Source organism: Microcaecilia unicolor, chromosome 6 (assembly GCF_901765095.1).
Source record: "Microcaecilia unicolor chromosome 6, aMicUni1.1, whole genome shotgun sequence".
Lineage (NCBI taxonomy): Eukaryota > Metazoa > Chordata > Amphibia > Gymnophiona > Siphonopidae > Microcaecilia > Microcaecilia unicolor.
The window spans coordinates 271,929,984-271,950,118 of record NC_044036.1 but is presented as its reverse complement, the minus strand read 5'-3'; the positions used below and the strand labels follow the sequence as shown (position 1 = coordinate 271,950,118).

The 20,135-nt window shown below is 40.7% G+C and overlaps 1 protein-coding gene across 3 annotated transcripts in view; it reads right to left on the bottom strand.

Moving 5' to 3' along the window:
• Positions 1–20,135, bottom strand: part of PBX3 (PBX homeobox 3) — a 411,372-nt gene that overhangs the window by 20,239 nt on the left and 370,998 nt on the right. For 2 of the 3 annotated variants that reach the window (XM_030207424.1, XM_030207426.1), the window contains 3 exons: positions 19,481–19,646; positions 15,059–15,171; positions 14,062–14,151 (listed from right to left, as the gene is read on the bottom strand). In XM_030207424.1, the coding sequence (XP_030063284.1) occupies positions 14,062–14,151; positions 15,059–15,171; positions 19,481–19,646 (369 nt within the window). The remainder of the gene's footprint in view (positions 1–14,061; positions 14,152–15,058; positions 15,172–19,480; positions 19,647–20,135) is intronic. The other variant, XM_030207425.1, reaches the window with a different exon arrangement.

The following is a 20,135-nucleotide window of genomic DNA, read 5'->3' as shown; positions in this document are numbered from 1 at the left end:
TAAAAATACTGCCAACAATAAAGAGCGACAATGTGGATACAGCAGCTCACAGATTTACTTGCTTTGTTTGGAAAAGGGGATGAGGGGTGTGCAGAGGAGAGGGAAAGGGAGACCAACCTCATGGGCTTCAGCGGCTGTCTCAATCTAATCACTTTTAGCTCTCTCCTACCCGCTCTTTTAGTTCCGGCTTGCAGCACTACCACATTCTTCAATTTTTCGGTCGCTGAGGGGCGGTAGCATCAGTGAGGTAAGCACACTGTCTTTGGTGGCCCTGGAAGCTCTCCCTCTGCTGCAGCATCCCACCTATGCGGAACAGGAAATTGAAGGAGAGAAAGCTTCTGGGCCGCCAAAGGAAGTATGCTTACCTCGCTGACATTGCCGGCAGCCTGAATTGAAGAAGGCAGCACTGTAGGGAGCCAAAAGGGAGTAGCAGAGAGCTGACAACGGCAGTTAGATTGAGAATAGGAGATGTTAATGATGGCTGAAGCAGGGAGCGGGAGAGAGATGCTAAGGGTGCCACAGGACCCTTGGGCGCACGAGGCCCCATGCAACCACTCCTGTTGCTCCTGCCGAAGACCAGCCCTGCAAGTAATGAATGTATCATACCACCCCTATCTCTCCTTTCCTCTAGGATAAATACATCTTCAGGTCATCAAGTCTCTTCTCATATGTCTTGTGGCACAAACCCCCATACCATTTGTGTCGCCTTCCTTTGAATCACTTTCAAGTCTTTCTTACATTCTTAGCGAGATACAGCCTCTAAAACTGTACACAATACTCCAAGTGGGACCTCGCCAATAACTAGTAGATAGGCTCGAGCCTGAACCTCGCCTAGCAGGGCTCTATTGAACTCCAATTGCTGAACAGGAAGGAGGTGAGACTTTGGGTAGTTGATCATGAACCCTAGTAACTCCAGCACCCGAGTAGTTCTCCACATTGATTCCTGAGCACATTCCTTTGAAGTCTCTTTACCAGCCAGTTGCTCAAGTAGAAAACACATGCACTCCTCCAGTCTGCATAGCAACACTGACTACTGCAAGGCATTTTGTGAAGACTTTGGAGACAGATGTGAGGTCAAAAGGCAGAATGCAATACTGATTATGGTGCTTCTCTACTAGAAAACTGGTAACTGGGATATTTCAGTATGTGGGTGTAAGTATTCTTTAAGTCTAGAGCATAGCCAATTATTTGCCTGAATCATGGGATGAAAGGTTCCCAGGGAAACCATCATGAACTTTTCTTTGACTTGTTCAGAGCACTTAAGTCTAGGACAAGATGCAATCTTCCCATGTTGGGAGGGGGAGGGGGAAGAGGAAGGAATTAGAATAAAATCCCATCTCTTCTTCTCCTGCTAGCACAGGCTCGACCGCATGGGCCTGCAGAAGCAATAGAGTTCCTCTGTAAACCAGTCCTGGTCTTGAGAGCTGAATCTTGATGTTCTCGGTGGGCAATTTGGAAGGAGCTCTTGTTAATGAACAGACTAACTCTTGCAGACTATTCTGAGAACCCTACTGGTCTGAGATTACAATAAGCCGTCTTTAATGAAAAAAAATTCAGTGTCCCTCCCACCAGGAGGTTGTCTGGGATGGTCACTTTTACAGTGGCTGTGCTCTCAGGGAGCCATTCAAAAGATCACCCCATGTTTCGACTGGGGGCCCAATTGGGGCTTTTGGGCCCACTGCTGCTGAGGGCAGGTGCAGTGACCCTGGAATTGCTGAGGGGGGGGGAGGAGATGGGTAGAAGGAGTGAACCTATGCCTTTAAGAGTGAAGTCCTCCTCTGAGCACCACCTGAAAACCTCCAAAAAGTAGAGGCCACAGGAATGGGTTGAGATTAGGGACTTGATGGCATCAGCATGTTTCGTGATAAGATCAGTGATCTACTCCATCTTGTCCTCATAAAAGATTATCTCTTCAACAAGGGACATCCACAAGATTCTCCTGAACCACTAAAATATGCAGGCAGATGAATCTGCACATGCCAATCTCTAAGGCAGAGACTCTGGATACCATGTCAAAAAACATAGGTTGCCCATGCCATGTGATTTTGGCACTCCTGCTTCGTGGAGCTCTGTGGCCTGCTCTGGAGCTGAACTGTCTGAGAACTCTGACACACTACACATCAAGTCATTCAAGTGAAGGCTCATGTAGATCTGGTAGGACTGTATGCAGGAAATAAGCATAGAGCCCTGAAAAATGTTTCCTCCCAAAGGTTTGAGCATCCTTCCACAGGGGCACCAAGGTGTGGGTTCTGGAGCTTCTGGCCCTTTTGGAGGTGGATTCAACCATCATGGAATGGTGAGGAAGCTACTGCTTCTTGGATCTGGGAGCCTTGTGGACTGTGTACATGGAGTCCGCCTTCTTATGGATCAGCTGCACAGGGGGGGGGGGGTGTCTCTTAATTCCTCATCTGCACCACCTGAAGGATGCTGTGCATGCACTGTCACAGCCTCCTTGGGAGGGTATCATATACACGAATATCCAAAATCTTAGCCCTGGGCTTGACCTCCAACTTAAATGGGATGTCCTTCAAAAAACTGCTCATCTGAAGGACACTTCCTCCCTTCCTAAGGTGGGGAGGGGTCTGAGGGCAGAGCAAGAGTTCCTTGGGTTCTACCCGAGAAGCTCAAGAATGGTCCATATCAGACTCAGCAAAATATTCCTCATGGACTGGCTGACTGGATGAGAGTGTCAAGGGATGTGTCCACCTCTGATGGGCGGGCACCAGCTCCATTGCCCAGCAGGACACCAGAATTGACAAAATGGCAAACAGGCAAGGCATGGGCCTCCAGAATTGGCTGGGGTGACACCATGGATGGCAACAACACCCTCTATGCCTCAGTGTCATACTGAGCCAAGATGTGCTCCAGCTTCTCCTGCAGTGTGGCCCAGAACTGCTCTTCAAGGGCAGGCACTGATAAAGGTGGGGTTGGGGCTGGTACAGTGACAGCCTGAGAAGATGATGGAGCCAGAGATCTAGTTCCAACTCTAGGGAGACTGTTGCATCGGCACTGACTCTATAGAGGGAAGCAGCCCTCTCTGTGCCGACGCTTCATGGTGCCTCTGATCTAGAGCTCCTGGTTTTGTGCTTCAAGGAGGTCTGATGTTATGAGCCCCACTAGAGACAGAGAAAATACCTGCATATAATGTATGTAAGCCACTTTGATTGTACCACAGAAAGGTGTTATATCAAATCCATGACCCTTCACCTTTCCCCTCAGATGTATGTCATTTGGCCCCACTGATCTGTCCACATTTAGTTTAGCTAGCTTCTCATGATCACAGTCCTCTAAAAATTGTTCAAGGTCTACCATATTTCCATTCCTAATTGTGTTTGTCTTTTGGGGTCTTATTCCTGGCCCTTCATCTGTGAGTACAGAACAGAAGTATTCCTAATTGTGTTTGTCTTTTGGGGTCTTATTCCTGGCCCTTCATCTGTGAGTACAGAACAGAAGTATCGCTGTGGCTGCCTTACAGCCAGCTACCCTCTGGGGTAGAACCATGCTCTACGTCTTCTAGGGATGGGGTACAAGCTAATAAGAAGAAGGTGAAAAAAAACTATTTGCCAAACCCCATTTACCATGCAGGAAAAGTTGAATGACATCTTTGGGTGCAATCTAGTCCTCCCTGCCCCCTGATGGCTAGTCCACCAAGGCCTCCACTGTGGCCAGGGGGCCAGGAAATGAGCAAGTCCCCCAGAAGCCTATGTGCTTATGTATCTTGAGGTCCTCCTATAGGCTCTGTTTACATCAGACCCAGCTGCAGTGGAATCTGCAGTCCTCAACAACAGTGCTGACTGCTGTACTTTGCTCAAAGCAGCTGCCCAAAAGCTGTGATAGCAACATAGCACTGGCCACTTTTTCAAGGGAGCCATTCCAGTCCACAGCAGTAGATTAGCATTGGTGCCAAACAGACAGCCCATGGTTGCACATCTAGTCTGCACCTTCACTTGGCCACACCAGATCCCTGCAGTATCCCACAGAGCGTGGTCTGCCCTAGAAATTGGCCTATTTGAGATTGGTAGCCACCAGACTCTCCCATGCATACATACTCCTTTCACTTGGTGTCTATTTTTTTTAAACACTGAGTTGGTCTTAGATAAAAGATTGTGTGGCACGACCTGCCTGGTTTTAACAAGGGCTGTTCTCCTAGTGCAGACCTCTCCATAGTAAGGGAGGGGAGGAGGAGGGGGCGAAGTAGACTGATGGGAGAGCTCCCCAACAAATACCCATGCTAGTTTTAGCCTACACTGGTAGTCAGCCTCTCACCAAAGCTAAGGCCCATATACCAATGCTCTAGTCCCCCTCAACCTCTGTGCCAGGCATAGCCCTGTAGGATCTGAACAAGGTAATGCCACACCAAGCCCTGCAGGCTGAGGGTTGGGGTCCTGGGGAGAAGACTCCCCTGCTCAATCAGGGTGAAGGTCTAAAGATTGACCCCTGAGAATCCACTAGGCCAGGGACTCAGCTGAGGACTACAGGCCGTAGCTCTTGCCTGATGAGTTCAGCCTGAGAGAAAGAAACTCTAGCTGCACAATCTGCTGGAGGCAGAGAAATACTGGCAGGTTTAAGTATTGTACCAATCCTTATACTGCTGATATCACTGAAAGCTCAGTGGTTTTCTGCCTTCATCTATTGGTTAGGGAGCACAACCTACTTGTCTGGACTGATCTAGTAGGATGATAAGGAATGTATAACTTGTAATCCCCTCCCCCATTCACATTTTACACCAAGGGGTGGTAGCTGGCCAAACAGAATTGCCCAACACAGTTGATACAGTCCTGGATTCCCCCCGACCACCTCATGCTACTGACAGGCTAGGTATGACTTCATAACGAGATTTTACCACTGCCCTAAATTGGCTCCTTAAAAAACAAATTGCCACTCTAGGCAGTTGCCTACATTTCTTATGCTTAAGGCCAAATGTGAATATAGAGTAGGTTACCTAATAGAACACAGAAAGAGCAAATGTCCAATATTCTACTTGCAAAAACAAGCATGAGGAGTGGCCTAGTGGTTAGGGTGGTGGACTTTGGTCCTGGGGAACTGAGTTTGATTCCCACTTCAGGCACAGGCAGCTCCTTGTGACTCTGTGAAAGTCACTTAACCCTCCATTGCCCCAGGTACAAATAAGTACCTGTATACAATATGTAAGCTGCATTGAGCCTACCATGAGTGGGAAAGCGCGGGGTACAAATGTAACAAAAATAAAATAAAATTTTTCCCATGACAAAAGAAGTATATGTTTTATTGTAAATTCTTCCTGGCTTTTTGCATTGCAGATATTGCATACTCTCTCACTGTATGATAAATATTAAATATAATATTAAAATGCTGCCATTCAAACAAAACGTGGAATTCTTGGCTAAGTCACCCATTGTAAGGTCTTAGTAGTTATGGATATAGAATTTCTGATATAAAGAATGATGTTCTAAATAGGGAGATATGTAAACTACTTTTTTATATAGATATGAAAATCTATTTGGAGAAAGACTCTTATCTACAAAAGAGTTTTCCTAATGACATTCTATCTGAAGGAAACATCAATTTCATTTTTTTTATCAAAATTTATAAACAACAAATGTACAATATTTCTACTCTGTCTGGCAGCTAGAGGAAAGGTTGTCAGCAAGCATTCTCTTTTTTTCTCCAATAAATTAATCCTTACTCTGGTGGTTTGAGATTATGCACTGTATTATAAAACAGCGCCTTATCAAGTCTCATCAGTGAAGATGGAATTCATGTCTGCAAAATGCTGCAGGCAATCACAGTTTCATATTTTATCATGTTGATAAGGATATCGCAAATTCTCTGAAGCATTTCAAAATACTTCAATGAAAAACGAGAAATGGAACTAAAAGCCTTTTTATATGGATTGTTGTGGGTTATTTGGAGTTATTTATAACTCCCCCCTCCCCAAATAAAAAAAAAGATTTGACATTTGAAATGTAAAAACATTTGAGTATTTAATGGCTTTTTTCCTTGTTACAATTGAACATCATCAATCACTTGTAAATCATCAGTATTGACTGGCATGCTATGTTGCAAACCTTTTAAGACTTTAAAGTTCCCTGTTTTGCCCCAGCCAAAAATAATTAAAAAAAAAAATTCCTTTGCGTTTTCGTTTTGTCAGCATATGCTGTTCTCTACTACCACTACTATTTAGCATTTCTATAGCGCTACAAGGCGTAAGCAGCTCTGTTTCCAGAGTACTCCCCAACTCTGATCACAAGCCACTTTGAATAAGGAGGAAGTAGAATCAATGGTGTGAGGGATGCTGGAGAGAACAATCTGAGTAGATAATTAGGTTTCAGTGTCATTTCAAGAAGTTTGTGGGGACTATTTCACAAGGACTACTTATGAAGGCTCCCAAGCACAAACACTTAACCCCCTGTTTACTAAGCCACGCTAGCAGTTATGGTGCACTAATGCCAACACAGCCCATTCACTTTGAATGGACTGTGTCGGCATTGCCACGCGGCTTAGTAAATGGGGATTAATGATTCACACCCTACATAGTCTGCACTGAGCAGTATTTCAGACACGCAGTCATCATTAAATGTAAATATGATTCATAAGTCATCTCTGTAATTCTTTAAATAGTTTCCCAAAACTCAATTCTTTTCCTTAGAGCAACTAGTTTGGGGGGCAAAAAACACAGCACCATCAAGATCATAGGAGCCAACTTTTCAAAATGATTGTGGGTGCTATACCCAGTGGAAATTAACCCTGCCTGGACACAGTCAAAGAGGTTGCTCAATATTGTGCCCATGTCAATGATATCATAAACAAAATAACATTTATTTAGGCATGATATATAGTAAATCTGGCCCATAGAGAGTGATACCTTTCTAGGGCCAGATCCGTGTCTTACAATTTACGTGCATCACTTTATAGTACACATTTAGACAGTTATGTGTGTGAATTCTAACTAATGCCAATTAGTGTCAATAATTGATAAGTGAAATTATCAGTGCTGATTGGCTTGTTAAGCTGCACTAGGTGCATGCTAGCACCTTAAAGTTTTAAGCAAAAGTTTAAGTATGGCATTTCTTGGGTACTTAACTTGTGATTTACCATATCATTATCTACTACTAATCATTTGTATAGCACTACTAGACGTACACAGCACTGTACACTAAACATGTAAGAGACAGTCCCTGCTCAACAGAGCTTAAAATCTAATCAAAGACAGACAAACAGGACAAATAAGGGATTAGGGAATTATTTATAGTGGGAATCATAAAACAGACATGAGTACTGAACAAGTGAGCAGCCTCAAAAAGGTGAAGCTTTTAGCCTAGATTGGAATACGGCCAGCGACTGAGCTTAACGTACCAACTCAGGAAGTCTATTCCATACAATGCAACAAGATAAAAGGAGCAGCGGAGGAGAAGGGTACAGATAAGAGAGATTTACCTGATGAATGGAGTTTCCGGGGAGGAGTGTAGGGAGAGATAAGAGTGGAGAGGTAATGAGCAGCTGCAGAGTGAATGCACTTGTAAGTCAATAAGAAGAATTTAAACTGTGTGCAGAAGCATATAGGGAGCCAAGGAAGTGACTTGAGGAGAGGGCTAATGTGAGGTACCAACACTTGCAGAATATGAGTTATGCAGCAGAAGTTTGAACAGATTGAAGGGTAAAGAGAGAGTTTACTGGGAGACCTGTGAAAAGCAAGTTGCAGTAGTCTAAGCGTGAGGTGATAAAGAGTGTGGATAAGGTTTTTGGTAGTATGCTAAAAAGGAAGGGACAAAGTTTGGTGATATTATAGAGAAAGAAACATGGATTTAATTGGATATATGCAGAGAAAGAGAGAAAGGAGTCAAAGATGACCCCAAGGTTGTGAGCTGACAAGACAAGAAGGATGAGAGCGTTATCCACAGAAACAGAGAATAGGGGATGAGGAGAAGTAGTCTTGGCCATGTGTAGTTTAAGATAGCGATAAGACATCCAGGCAGCAATGTCAGAAAGGCAGGCTGAGACTTGGGCCTAGATTCCTTCTGAAATTTCTGGCGTGGAGAGGTAGATCTGGGAGTCATCAGCATAAAGATGATACTGAAAATCATGGGAGGAGATCAGAGAACCAAGGGAATAAGTATAGATGGAGAAAAGAAGAGGTCTTCAGGGCAATGCCATGTCTCAGTTAGTGCAAGCAGATGGAGAGTATGGAGATAAAGATGTGGTGGATGTAGAGAAACTTGTTGGAGACAGAGCAGGCATTCCACAGGGCACATGAGAAAGGAAGAGAAGGAGGAGAAAGGACAGTAACAGAAATAAGATTGGAGATATTTTGGGGTGACCTGCATGAGTAGGGCAAAAACTGATTTGGAGGACCAGGATTGGGACTGATATCCCCAGCAGAGAAGAAGTAGCAAGAGATTACGGAGAAGAGTAGGAGAGGCATGGCGACAGTGTGAGATGCATTGAGATAGAATGGAGATGGTTGAATGAAAGGAAAAAAATATTGAAGCTTCAGAGCTGAGAATAAGGGAGAAGACAAAAGAGATGGTGAGGTGATGAAAGCTGAAGTTGGGCAATGTGGTCCTGAGAGTAAATAGTGATTTCAGATGAAGAGAGAGATTGGGAAAAGTCAGTATCAAGAAGAGAAATTGTACTGGAGCCATTAAGAATTGGAAAAGGAAAATAAAAACCTGTAGAGATAAAATGTTTTCAAAACTGAGACAACAGGAGTCCTTTATTGCTGGGACCCGACACGGGCCATGTTTTTGTGTAAAAATGCCTGCCTCAGGAGTCCAAATCGTCTTAAAAGGCATAAAACAGAACACTGTCAAAACAGGCTCCTAATCATGTGTATTTCTCCCAATATGAATATCAATGCACACTTGTACATGTAAAACACCGTCGGTTGAAAAAAATTCCAAATCAGGCTTGAAGGCCCAACTGCGCAATTTTTTGGGTTGTTTGTATTTGTGTTCTGTTTTACCCTCTCTCTTGCTACTCTGAGATAAAATGTTTCACATGCCTGATGGCACACAGCACCTGGAACAACAGCCCCGAATGGATCAGAGTGGACCTGGGAATAACCCCGGAGAATGCTGGGAGGAATATGCAGATGGGCCACAAGACCTCCACAGCACACTGTCAACCTCTACTTATTCTCCTTAATAATAAATAAAAGATTTTTAAGGGTAGAGGAATGCACATGCATTAAAAATTTCTAAATATTGCATGTAAATGCAAATGGCTTCCCCATCTACCCAAGAAATGTTTCCACTCAGTCTAGTACAAGTATATGGGTTACATAAGCTTAACATACTTCTACCATTTTTGCAAAAACTTCATTGGCTACCAGTACAATGCAGGGCTAAATTTAAAACTCTGTTTGATCTTCAAGGCCCTGAAAGGAAATGGCCCTGAGTACCTGAAAAATAGGATGATCCTCCACACGCCAAGGACACTAAGGTCCTTCCAAGGACTTCACTAACCATACCCTCTCCAAAGGACATTACATGATGTGATACCCGCAAGCGAGTCTTCTCCGGAGTAGCCCCCACACTCTGGAATGCACTGCCTGAAAGGCTGCGCTTAACACAAGACTATCTCTACTTCAGGAAGCAGGTGAAAGCTTGGCTCTTCAACCAGGCCTTTAATAGAAGAAGTAACTAACTTGTTAGTCTCACTCACACACACACACACACAAGGAGTGACTTGGGCTGCATATACCACAGCAGGATATGTTTATCCACTCCTACCCTAGCTGAGATAATTTTTAACCATTTCTCTGACCTCATGTGCAACTTTGTTTTTGTTACATTTGTACCCCGTGCTTTCCCACTCATGGCAGGCTCAATGCGGCTTACATGGGGCAATGGAGAGTTAAGTGACTTGTCCAGAGTCACAAGGAGCTGCCTGTGCCTGAAGTGGGAATTGAACTCAGTTCCTCAGTTCCACAGGACCAAAGTCCACCACCCTAACCACTAGGCCACTCCTCCACTTCTTTAAATTAATCACCTTACTTTCTAACTCTTCCTACTTCCTTACATGTTACATCTTTGCTTTACCTTTCACTATCAATTATAATGTTCTATTATGTATTGTGTTGACATTGTAAGTAGTATACCATGCCATGTTGTTTTTGAATATTTTTTACTGCTGTAATTGTCTATTGTTCATGTTTGATCTATTCTTACTGTACACCGCCTTGAGTGAATTCCTTCAAAAAGGCGGTAAATAAATCCTAATAAATAAATAATACTTCAAGCACAAGCTAGCCCATCTCTTCAAGTAAGGCACTGTGTTGGCTGCACAAACGCTTCTGAAAATCACCATCTCTTGGGTCAAAATTCAAAAGATTTGTGTATAACACCAGGAATTATCTGTTCAAAATTTACCTTTTCAAAACTGAATTCTCCAGATTGGTTCACTTTGGTCCAGCCAACAAAATTTAAGAGGGAAGGGAGATAGGCAGGCCCAGAGCACGCTTACACTAACTGCATAAAGCTATCTAATCAAGTTAAGTGATTAAGTTGGTCTGAACAATTAACTTTTTCTAAAGTTAATAGAAAAAATGATCTGATTAACCAGATTTATTCAGTGACCCGACTTATATTCTTTGAATATCTGGTGAACTATCAGACCCCTGAATATCTGCCCCTACATGTCAAATATATATTTTTTCTCAATGAAATATTTATTTATAAAATCTTACAAACTGCTCCCTCTAGCCCAAGATAGGGAATCAAGGTGGTTTACAAAATACAGGATTCACTATCAAACGCATTAAAACATGTTATGTTTGTACCCTTTGTTTCAAATAATAATAAACAGATTCTAACCTACCTATCTTCAGTGTACTACCACCATATTGGAAGAGTTAGGACATCAACATTATGCATCATGATTTATTACTCAGCAGGGACGTAGCCAGACCTTGCAGTAAGAGGGGGCCAGAGCCCGAGGTGGGGAGGGGGTATATATTGGTCTGCTGCTCTGCCGCATGCTCAGTTTCACTAAAACTAGTGTGCCGGGCATGAGAGAAAGACCGAGCAGGGCAGGCAACACGCCGGAGACTGAAGCCGGACAATGCTTCAGCTGGCGGGGGTTGGGTTGCAGAGGAAATTTGGGGGGGGGGGGGGCCCAGGCTCCCACGTAGCTACGCCACTGTTACTCAGACCCCTAAGTCCTTTCTAGTTCATATATTTCTTGTATGTGTTGGTATTTAATACATGCCATGTGTTCAACAGAAACAATATGACTGATTAATGGAAAGGAGAAGTGTATTTTGTGGGGCATGAGGGATGTTAGTAACATATCTATTTTGGCTTATGTTACAAAATTGAATGTATTTAATAATATAAAGAAGTACTATAAACAGTCCATGTGAGTAAACCGTACTTAAAAAGTACATCATCTGATCTTTCTACAGTCCTGAGGAGCTATGGTACTAACGATGTGTTCTCTCTATGAAGATGAAAGGTAACATAGTAACATAGTAGATGACGGCAGAAAAAGACCTGCACGGTCCATCCAGTCTGCCCAACAAGATAAACTCATATGTGCTACTTTTTGTGTATACCTTACCTTGATTTGTATCTGTCATTTTCAGGGAACAGACCGTATAAGTCCGCCCAGCACTATCCCTGCCTCCCAACCACCGGCTCTGGCACAGACCGTATAAGTCTGCCCAGCAATATCCCCGCCTCCCAACCAGCCCCACCTCCCACCACCGGCTCTGCCACCCAATCTCGGCTAAGCTTCTGAGGATCCATTCCCTCGGAACAGGATTCCTTTATGTTTATCCCATGCATGTTTGAATTCCGTTACCGTTTTCCTCTCCACCACCTCCCATGGGAAGAGCATTCCAAGCATCCACCACTCTCTCCATGAAAAAATACTTCCTGACATTTTTCTTGAGTCTGCCCCCCTTCAATCTCATATCATGCCCTCTAGTTCTACCGCCTTCCCATCTCCGGAAAAGGTTCATTTGCGGATTAATACCGTTCAGATATTTGAACGTCTGTATTATATCATAGTAACATAGTAACATAGTAGATGACGGCAGAAAAAGACATGCATGGCCCATCCAGTCTGCCCAACAAGACAAACAGAACAGGAGTTTCTTACATTTAATTACATTCCACCAACTTTCTACATGCAAGAAACTTATACCTAAATGTGTGCCCTAGAGAAATAAGTGTATGGTCATAACTGAAAAGACAAGAAAGTTTAGCATACAAAAGAGAAGTGGTGGGATTGTCATATGATATAATGTAGAAATTCATGATTTGGAAGTACCATATTCCTGATAGTGCAGTAGCACTAGCCCTTTAAAAGTAACTTTTGCATAAAATAGTTTAAATTGTGATTAAAAATAAGCATATGGTGTTAAAATTCTACTACGGGTATTATTTGCTGCAGTAAGGGATTATTTTTCCCCCACAGAGAGTAAAAATGTTTTAAATGAATGAAATTTGCTTCCACAGAATAAAGAGACATTGTGACTACATCATTGCTCTGGCCCAGACTTATATCAGCCTCCAGTACACACCCCCCCCCCCCCCCAAAAAAAAAAAAAAAAAAAAACCATGTCTGCATAAATGTGGGTGATTTTTTTAATATATATATTTGTGGATATAATAATAGAAAGTGTTAAAGGGGTAGTGCTGCCATGCAGGCTGAAAATCTTTTCTTATCAAACAATGACAAATATTTTTTTCTTTTTTGCCAAACACCTCACAAATATCTGCAGTATGGAGTTTTCCCACCATTTGCCCTCTGGATGCCAAAAAAAGAAGGGTGAATCACACTCAAAAGACAGCATTATTGATACATAAATCCCATAATTTTGATCATAAAAAAATGGAATGTTCTTGTCAGTCAATCAGCTAAATGTTTCAGACAGATCTAGCTGACAGGAGACTCTTGAAGCTTCACAATTTAAATGGCAGCTGAAAAAAACCTAAACATTTTCTCATCTTGTGTCAAATTCCTTTTCCTAGGCAGCAATACTTCCCTTGACAGAGGGCCCGGTGACTGGCTAATTACCCTCACTGGCATACTAGTTTGGGTTAGGACAACTTCTCCTATATAGGCACCGATCTGCCTTTAAAAGAAACAGGGACCCAAGCAGCAGAAAGTCAGTGATTCAAAATACTTTTAAAAAATATATATATTTTCAGTAATGGTTGTGACCCAGTACTCTTGCTAAGGTTTGTTTACAAGCACCATCCTCAATTCAGCATTTGCAAACAAAGCATCAGCACAGGGGGAAAACTGGTGACTAAGTAGATCCTTTTCACATCCAATATTTTGGGAGCTGCGATATAAGTCGATGTAGTACTTGAGGATGGTGTTCACATAACTTATAAAAACATAATCTTAAGTACAGGTTTAATAAGCATTGGTGCCTCTTACTAGGTACCACATTATGGACAGTCTAATATATATTTTTTCTCCCATATCTCCTTGCACAGATAGATGAGTTACTGTAGCAATCTATTCTGGTACAAGATGCAGGATTCGGTTCTCTTAATGCAAGTTTTTTTTTTTTTGTTACATTTGTACCCCACACTTTCCCACTCATGGCAGGCTCAATGCGGTGGGCAATGGAGGGTTAAGTGACTTGCCCAGAGTCACAAGGAGCTGCCTGTGCTGGGAATGAGAGAATGAGAGCAAGTTGGGCATGAGAGCAATAATTGCCTTAAACCTGCTGCCCACCAGACTTAAGAACAGGAATTTGAGTATGGAATCTGAATATCCTCTCTTTTGGTGCAACAAAATAACCATGAAGTCAGTTATTCTCATATCTGTTCTGCTGATCCCACAGCCAGTCAAATTTGTAGGATATCCACAATGAATATGAAAATAGATCTCATTTGAATTCACTGTGAATATTCTGAAAATCCAACTAGGAGGGCAGGACAGGTGTAAGAACCACTGCACTAAGCTATTACACCAAGCACAATTTTACTATATAAACACAGCATAACATATTTTTTTCAGTTTTAAGATAAACAGATAGTACTTAAGATGTTTATTAGTATGACTTTATTTACCTTGCACAGTGTTTATGCTCTTCAAAACATTGTTTCCAAGGGTACTCACATTTAAGTTATGTGGACTGTACAGTGAATTTCCTCCCAAGCCATCATTGTATCCGCCCGTCTGATTGATAACATGACGCAGGGTATCCACCTTAGCAAGACAAGACAAAATGCATCATTACAAATTTGCTAAAGCAGCACAGCTTACAACTGGAAACATTTTGAATTGTGTGTCACAAATTTCTCTCTCATAATTATTGTATCCATCACAAATGATTGGCAGAATTTCACAACCTTATGTACTCTAAAGCTCTTACAGCTCCATATTTTCAGAGCAACCCAACAAGTAACATTATCAGAAAGAACCTAGGTTCTTGTTAATGGCCTAGAAATGAAAGCATGGACGTGTCACGGTGCAATGTGGACGTAGTCAGTTTGAAAGTTTTACGGAAAACATCCTCTAGCCTCTTTGCACAAACTGGAATTGCTGTATGACGATTTTATATTGTGCTCTGTAGGTGTCACGACAGAATGTGGGTTATGGAAATAGAGCACATGCAGGTACTTCAGTAAACTCAGTTATTACACCTTACATGTTATACTGCAAGATGCAGGTCCAGACTAATGTGACTGACTTAAAAAACGGAATCAGACTGGAATGTACTTTTAATAGTGTAGTTACATGTGATTGAAACTGTTAGGAGGGGAGAAAAAAAACAACCTTTGTTCCATAAATAAAACCACATGAAAACAAGCAAGGAAGCATATTTCATCCACATTGTCTGTTAAAGTCATACGGACCCACTCCCTTTCCATGAGCTCAAGCCAGAGCCGAATGCATTCACAAAGTTTAAGGTTTCAGACATTAAGAAAATAGCCTTATTTGCTTTGTTTATTATTTGTAATCGATATTCAGTAATAAATCACATTTAGAAGCAATAACAGTATAGATTCTGCGTGTAAGTGCAGAACGTTTCATTAGACTCAGAGTAAGGTGGTAATTTTAGCCCAATCCCTACCCTGCTAGAAAGGCCCTAGTCTGGGGGCATTTCTCCTACCTGTGATTGCACATTGGCTCCGACTTGGGACCCCTGGTAAGAATCCCCATTCAGACTCTGCATGTTCATGTACATGTCCCCAGAATTTGGGAGGTTAAAAGAACCAGAAGAACCTGGAAAGGAAAGAGTTCAGTAGCTGAATAACAGAGAGCTACAAATATATCCCCAGGGTGCTCAGTGAAGGGAAATGAAAGTAAAAGAGGGAGAGGGAGAGAAAAATAAAAGAGAAGTGTGTAACAGAGGACATGATTACTTTTTGAAGTTTTCTTCAAATATCTATGAACTAAAAAAAACCACACACATGTAAATTCCAACTTTTCAGCCGAATTTCTTTAATTTAATCCCCCATTTTATCCTGATTATGGTTTTGCTATCTGCTTATTGGTACAAACAGTAGGGGGCATGCCATGATGTTACTAAATAGCATATTTAAAACAAATCAGAGAATATATTTTTCTTTCTTTCACTCAACATACAATTAAGTTCTGCAGTTTGCCACAGGACGTGATAAACGTTACAATAGCTGGGTTTAAAAGGTTTCTGGATGTTATTAAAAGGTTAGACTTGGGGAAAGCCACTGCTTATCACTGGGGTTAAGCAACATGGAATCTCTACCTTTTTTTTTTGTTTGTTTGTTTCTGGCCACTGTTGCAAAGAAGACACTGGGTTTCATGGGTTTTTGGTCCGAACTAGTATGGCAGTTCTTATTATGTTTTGGGTCCTTTCTAAAGAGTTTTTTTTCTATCTAATACCAAGCGATAATACTTTTGAATACAATATATTTTTAAATATTTATGTTTTAAATGTTCAAGTTCTCTAAAACTGGTAATGCCCAATAAACAGCCATGGGAAAAGAAATAACAGACTAGTGCATTAAAACAAAGCAATGGAAGTATGCATTTCCAAATGTAATAATGAGTCATTAAAAACAGAATGAAAGGGCTGTAAATGTGCTACCATATAAGATTAAGAAATAAAATGGTTTAAAGTTAGAGCTCTCATATAGGTCATATTCTCTAAGGATTCAGGCAATAAGCAGTTAATGGTGGGTACTGGCATATCATCTATATTCCTTTGTCTGAGCAGAGTTTACCTGACAGGCACTGAACACTAAAATGTAACTTACAAGCCTCTAAATCTTTAAAAACTTATCAGAATTACGAACTGCATTTTGTATGTTGGCAATGAGGATGAAGCATGGTTTCTTTTTCTTTCCTTAAAGGAACATGGAAAAATGCACAGATAAGATTGTGGATCAAAGCAAGTTTTTAAATTTAAAATGGTTTTGCTGATTGGTCCATATTGCCTGTCAGTCTCCATAAATTGAAAGGGGCAGAGCCTTCTGACAAACTGTATTTCACTTTATGAATTAGATTAATTTGGCAACTGAGTGGGGTTGCCAACAGTGACATACACACACCCAGAATTTGCCATGTATTCAAATAAGTCTTAATTCTAACAAGTAAGCATAGGAACACACTGACAGTAAACATATGTACTGACTAATCACAGAAAGTAACTATTAGAAATGAAATGCCGCCTGATAGCTTCATGAAGGAGGAGACAGTTAAAGATTGTCTGTAAGACAGATGGCACAAAAGTCTCTGAAAAGCAGTTAATATTTATATTTCCTCATATAGGAGATAATTTCACAGAAGTGCATATATTGTAATGATGTAAAGAGAAGCGGTGAATTCCAGCAGATGCAGACACACAGATAAAAAGCTGGATCACATAAACCACAATAGAAGTAGTGTGGAAGCTATGTTTCTACAATAAATTCATTGGCAATGCGACATTCATTTTTGCCATACTTCTACTGTAAATTCCAACTTTGATTTAAGCTGAATTTCTTTAATTTAATCCCCATTTTATCCTATGATTATGGTACTACAAATGAGTTTTGCTATCTGCTTATTGGTACAAACAGTAGGAGACATGCCATGATGTTACTAAATAGCACATTTAAAACAAATCTGAGAATATGTTTTTTTTTTTTTCACTCAATATACAATTAAGTTCTGCAGTGTGCCACAGGATGTGATAAACGTTGTTACAGTACCTGGGTTTAAAAGGTTTCTGGACAAAAAATCCATAAACCATTATTAAAAGGTTAGACTTGGGGAAAGCCACTGCTTATCACTGGGGTTAAGCAGCATGGAATCGCTACCTTTTTTTTTTTGTTTGTTTGTTTCTCGCCACTGTTGCAAAGAAGACACTGGGTTTCATGGGTTTTTGGTCCGAACTAGTATGGCAGTTCATATTATGTTTTGGGTCCTTTCTAAAGAATTGTTTTTCTGTTTGATACCAAGCGATAATACTTTTGAATACAAGATATTTTTTTATCTACATAATACTTTTGAATACAATCTATGTGATCCAGCTTTCTGCCTATATTGTAAATTCAACCTCCACCAAAAACACCTCAAATGATTACAAGGCCCTTGAAGTTCATCTTAAATCATAGATATACATAAATGTATGCAAATGGACCATCATATATGGGGCAATGTGATATCATTTCAATTCTAGTCAAGTACCTCCAATGAATATTATCATCAGTCCAATATTGCAATTTTAAGTAGCTCAGTTAGTTCTTAGATATCTATCTATCTATATGTGTGTGTGTATATATATATATATAATTTTATCCACACTTAAGATTTTGAAGAAATTTCATCTAAGTACCAAAACCCAAGAACAGAGACTGTAGAGCTCAAAATACAATTGTGTTGGTGCAGTAGTTGTTAACCAGGAGGCAAAAATGCAATATAGTCTTTATTTTTGGGCTTTGTAATTTTGATTCTCAAAATCATAAGTGTGGATAAAATTATTTAGGTAAATATATATAAGGTCTAATTAGAGACTGATTTTAAGAATGTGACAAGGCAGTAGCTGTATCCAGAAGGATGCTAGGCTGCATAGAGAGAGACATACCCAGTAGAAGAAAGGAGGTGTTAATGCCTTTGTACAAGTCATTGATGAGGTGCCATTTGGAGTATTGTGTTCAATTTTGGAAGCCATATCTAATCAAGGACATCAAAAGACTAGAGACGATTCAGAGTAAGGTGACAAAAATGATATGGGGTTTGTGCCAAAAGATGTATGAGAAGAGACTTGAAGACCTCAATATGTATACCGTAGAGGAAAGTAGGTATGGGGGGGATATGATATAGGTATTTATATGCAAACTAATCTTTTTCAGAGTTGGGGAAGTGGTAGAACTAGAGGTCACGAGTTTAGGTTGCAGGGTGGGAGACAGAAAGGGTGGTGGATGCCTGGGAGATTAGGAATACAAAAATGGTGGTGAAATTCAAGAATGTATGGGATAAACATAAAAGAACACTGTACAGAAAAAGGATGGACTCCAATTAAAGCAAAACTTAAATGACCTCATAACTGGAGTGAGCTTTGACAGCAGCTTCAGAGGTTGGGGAGTAGGACAAATGCCAGACATACTTCTATGGTCTGGGTCTTGTAAATGGCAAAAACAATCAGGATCAAGGCTGGAGTGCGCTTTGACAGCAACTCCAATAGTTGGGAAGTAGGACTGGTGCCGGGCAGACTTCTACGGTCTGTGCCCCAAAACTGGCAAGGAGAGACAGAGATTAAGTATACTGGTGTTTAATCATGAAGAAGTGGAACCTGTGCAGTGTGCCAAATTCAACTTTAGCCACTTTGCTGGCAGACTGGATTAACAGTGCAGGTCTTTATTTACTGCCATTTACTATTTACTAAGTTATTCAAAATTACCATACTAAATCGAATTATTATATTTATTGGATGCGCTTGATTGGAGTTGAAATGATTACTCAATGCCCCATATATGATGGTCCATTTGCATACATTTATATATATCTATGGTTTAAAAGATGAGCTTCTAGGACCTTGTAATCATTTGAGGTGTTTTTATGGGAGATTGATTTTAACTATTCACCTCTAATTTGGATAATGTGGTTTATCTGTAAATATATTATAAAAGTAACACAGGTACCTATGTGCCCTTATAAAATAAGTTCATACAATAACACTCCCCCCCTCCTCAAAGTGCACAAATTCCCTCATGCAAAATTTACACCTGTACATCTATGCATTTACATGCATATTTTATAACAATAAAAGAAGTATACATCGTAACTCTTCTGCAGACTATATCCCCGGGAATACCTATGTGCAGACTGTGTAATAGCAGACACTATCTTTTGCAGTGCACTTACTTTTTACATGCGTATACCCACGTGCAATTTGATAAGAGCCTACTTCCACATACAAAACGCATATAGAAGAAGCTTTATAAAATTACCCTTAGAATGTTTTCAGATTCTTTTTGTAAACTCAATGCTTCACAGAGTTGGAAGAGATCCTTGAACACGTCCAAACAATACTACAAGATAGATAAACAAAAGAAGGATTGGGACATACCGGAATTTGGTGTAGTGGGTGAGTTTGTCTGGTTATTTTGAACTGCTGCTGCTACAGCATGTGCTGCGGTCACAGCTGTTTTTGCAGCGTAAAGGTTGGCTTCTTCCTGAAATTTTCCAATGTTCTTCTTGTACCTGATTCTCTTGTTACCAAACCAGTTGGAAACCTGTGGGTTCAGAATACAAAACAACTTTAAGCATCATTATTTAAAAAACGCATGTGATCCCATCTGCTGGGTATGGAAATTAAGTAATAATCAAGGATCAGCTGAGTGTTATAGGCATAAGCATAGCAAAAATGGATACATATGGGGTTATTAATGACAACTATATCTTGTAACATGTTGACATGATTAAAACGGAAAGAAAACAGCTTACAAGGAAGCATTTGTCAAGTCAAAGGCAAGGACCCACAAAGGTGATGTCTGGTTAAGTAAAAGAGAGCATGAAAGTGGGTTGAAAAGAAACGTAATTGTTCTTTGTTTTTGGGCTGGAACAACCTTGGCAGCTATACAATTAGAATCAAGATTGGTCAGATGAAAATGAAAGGAATAATATAAATATATATAAATCAATGAATGAAATGTTGCCTTGCTTTGAACATAACTGTACTACTGCCAAAGAGTTCCCATAGCTGTAAATATTAACTTTAAATG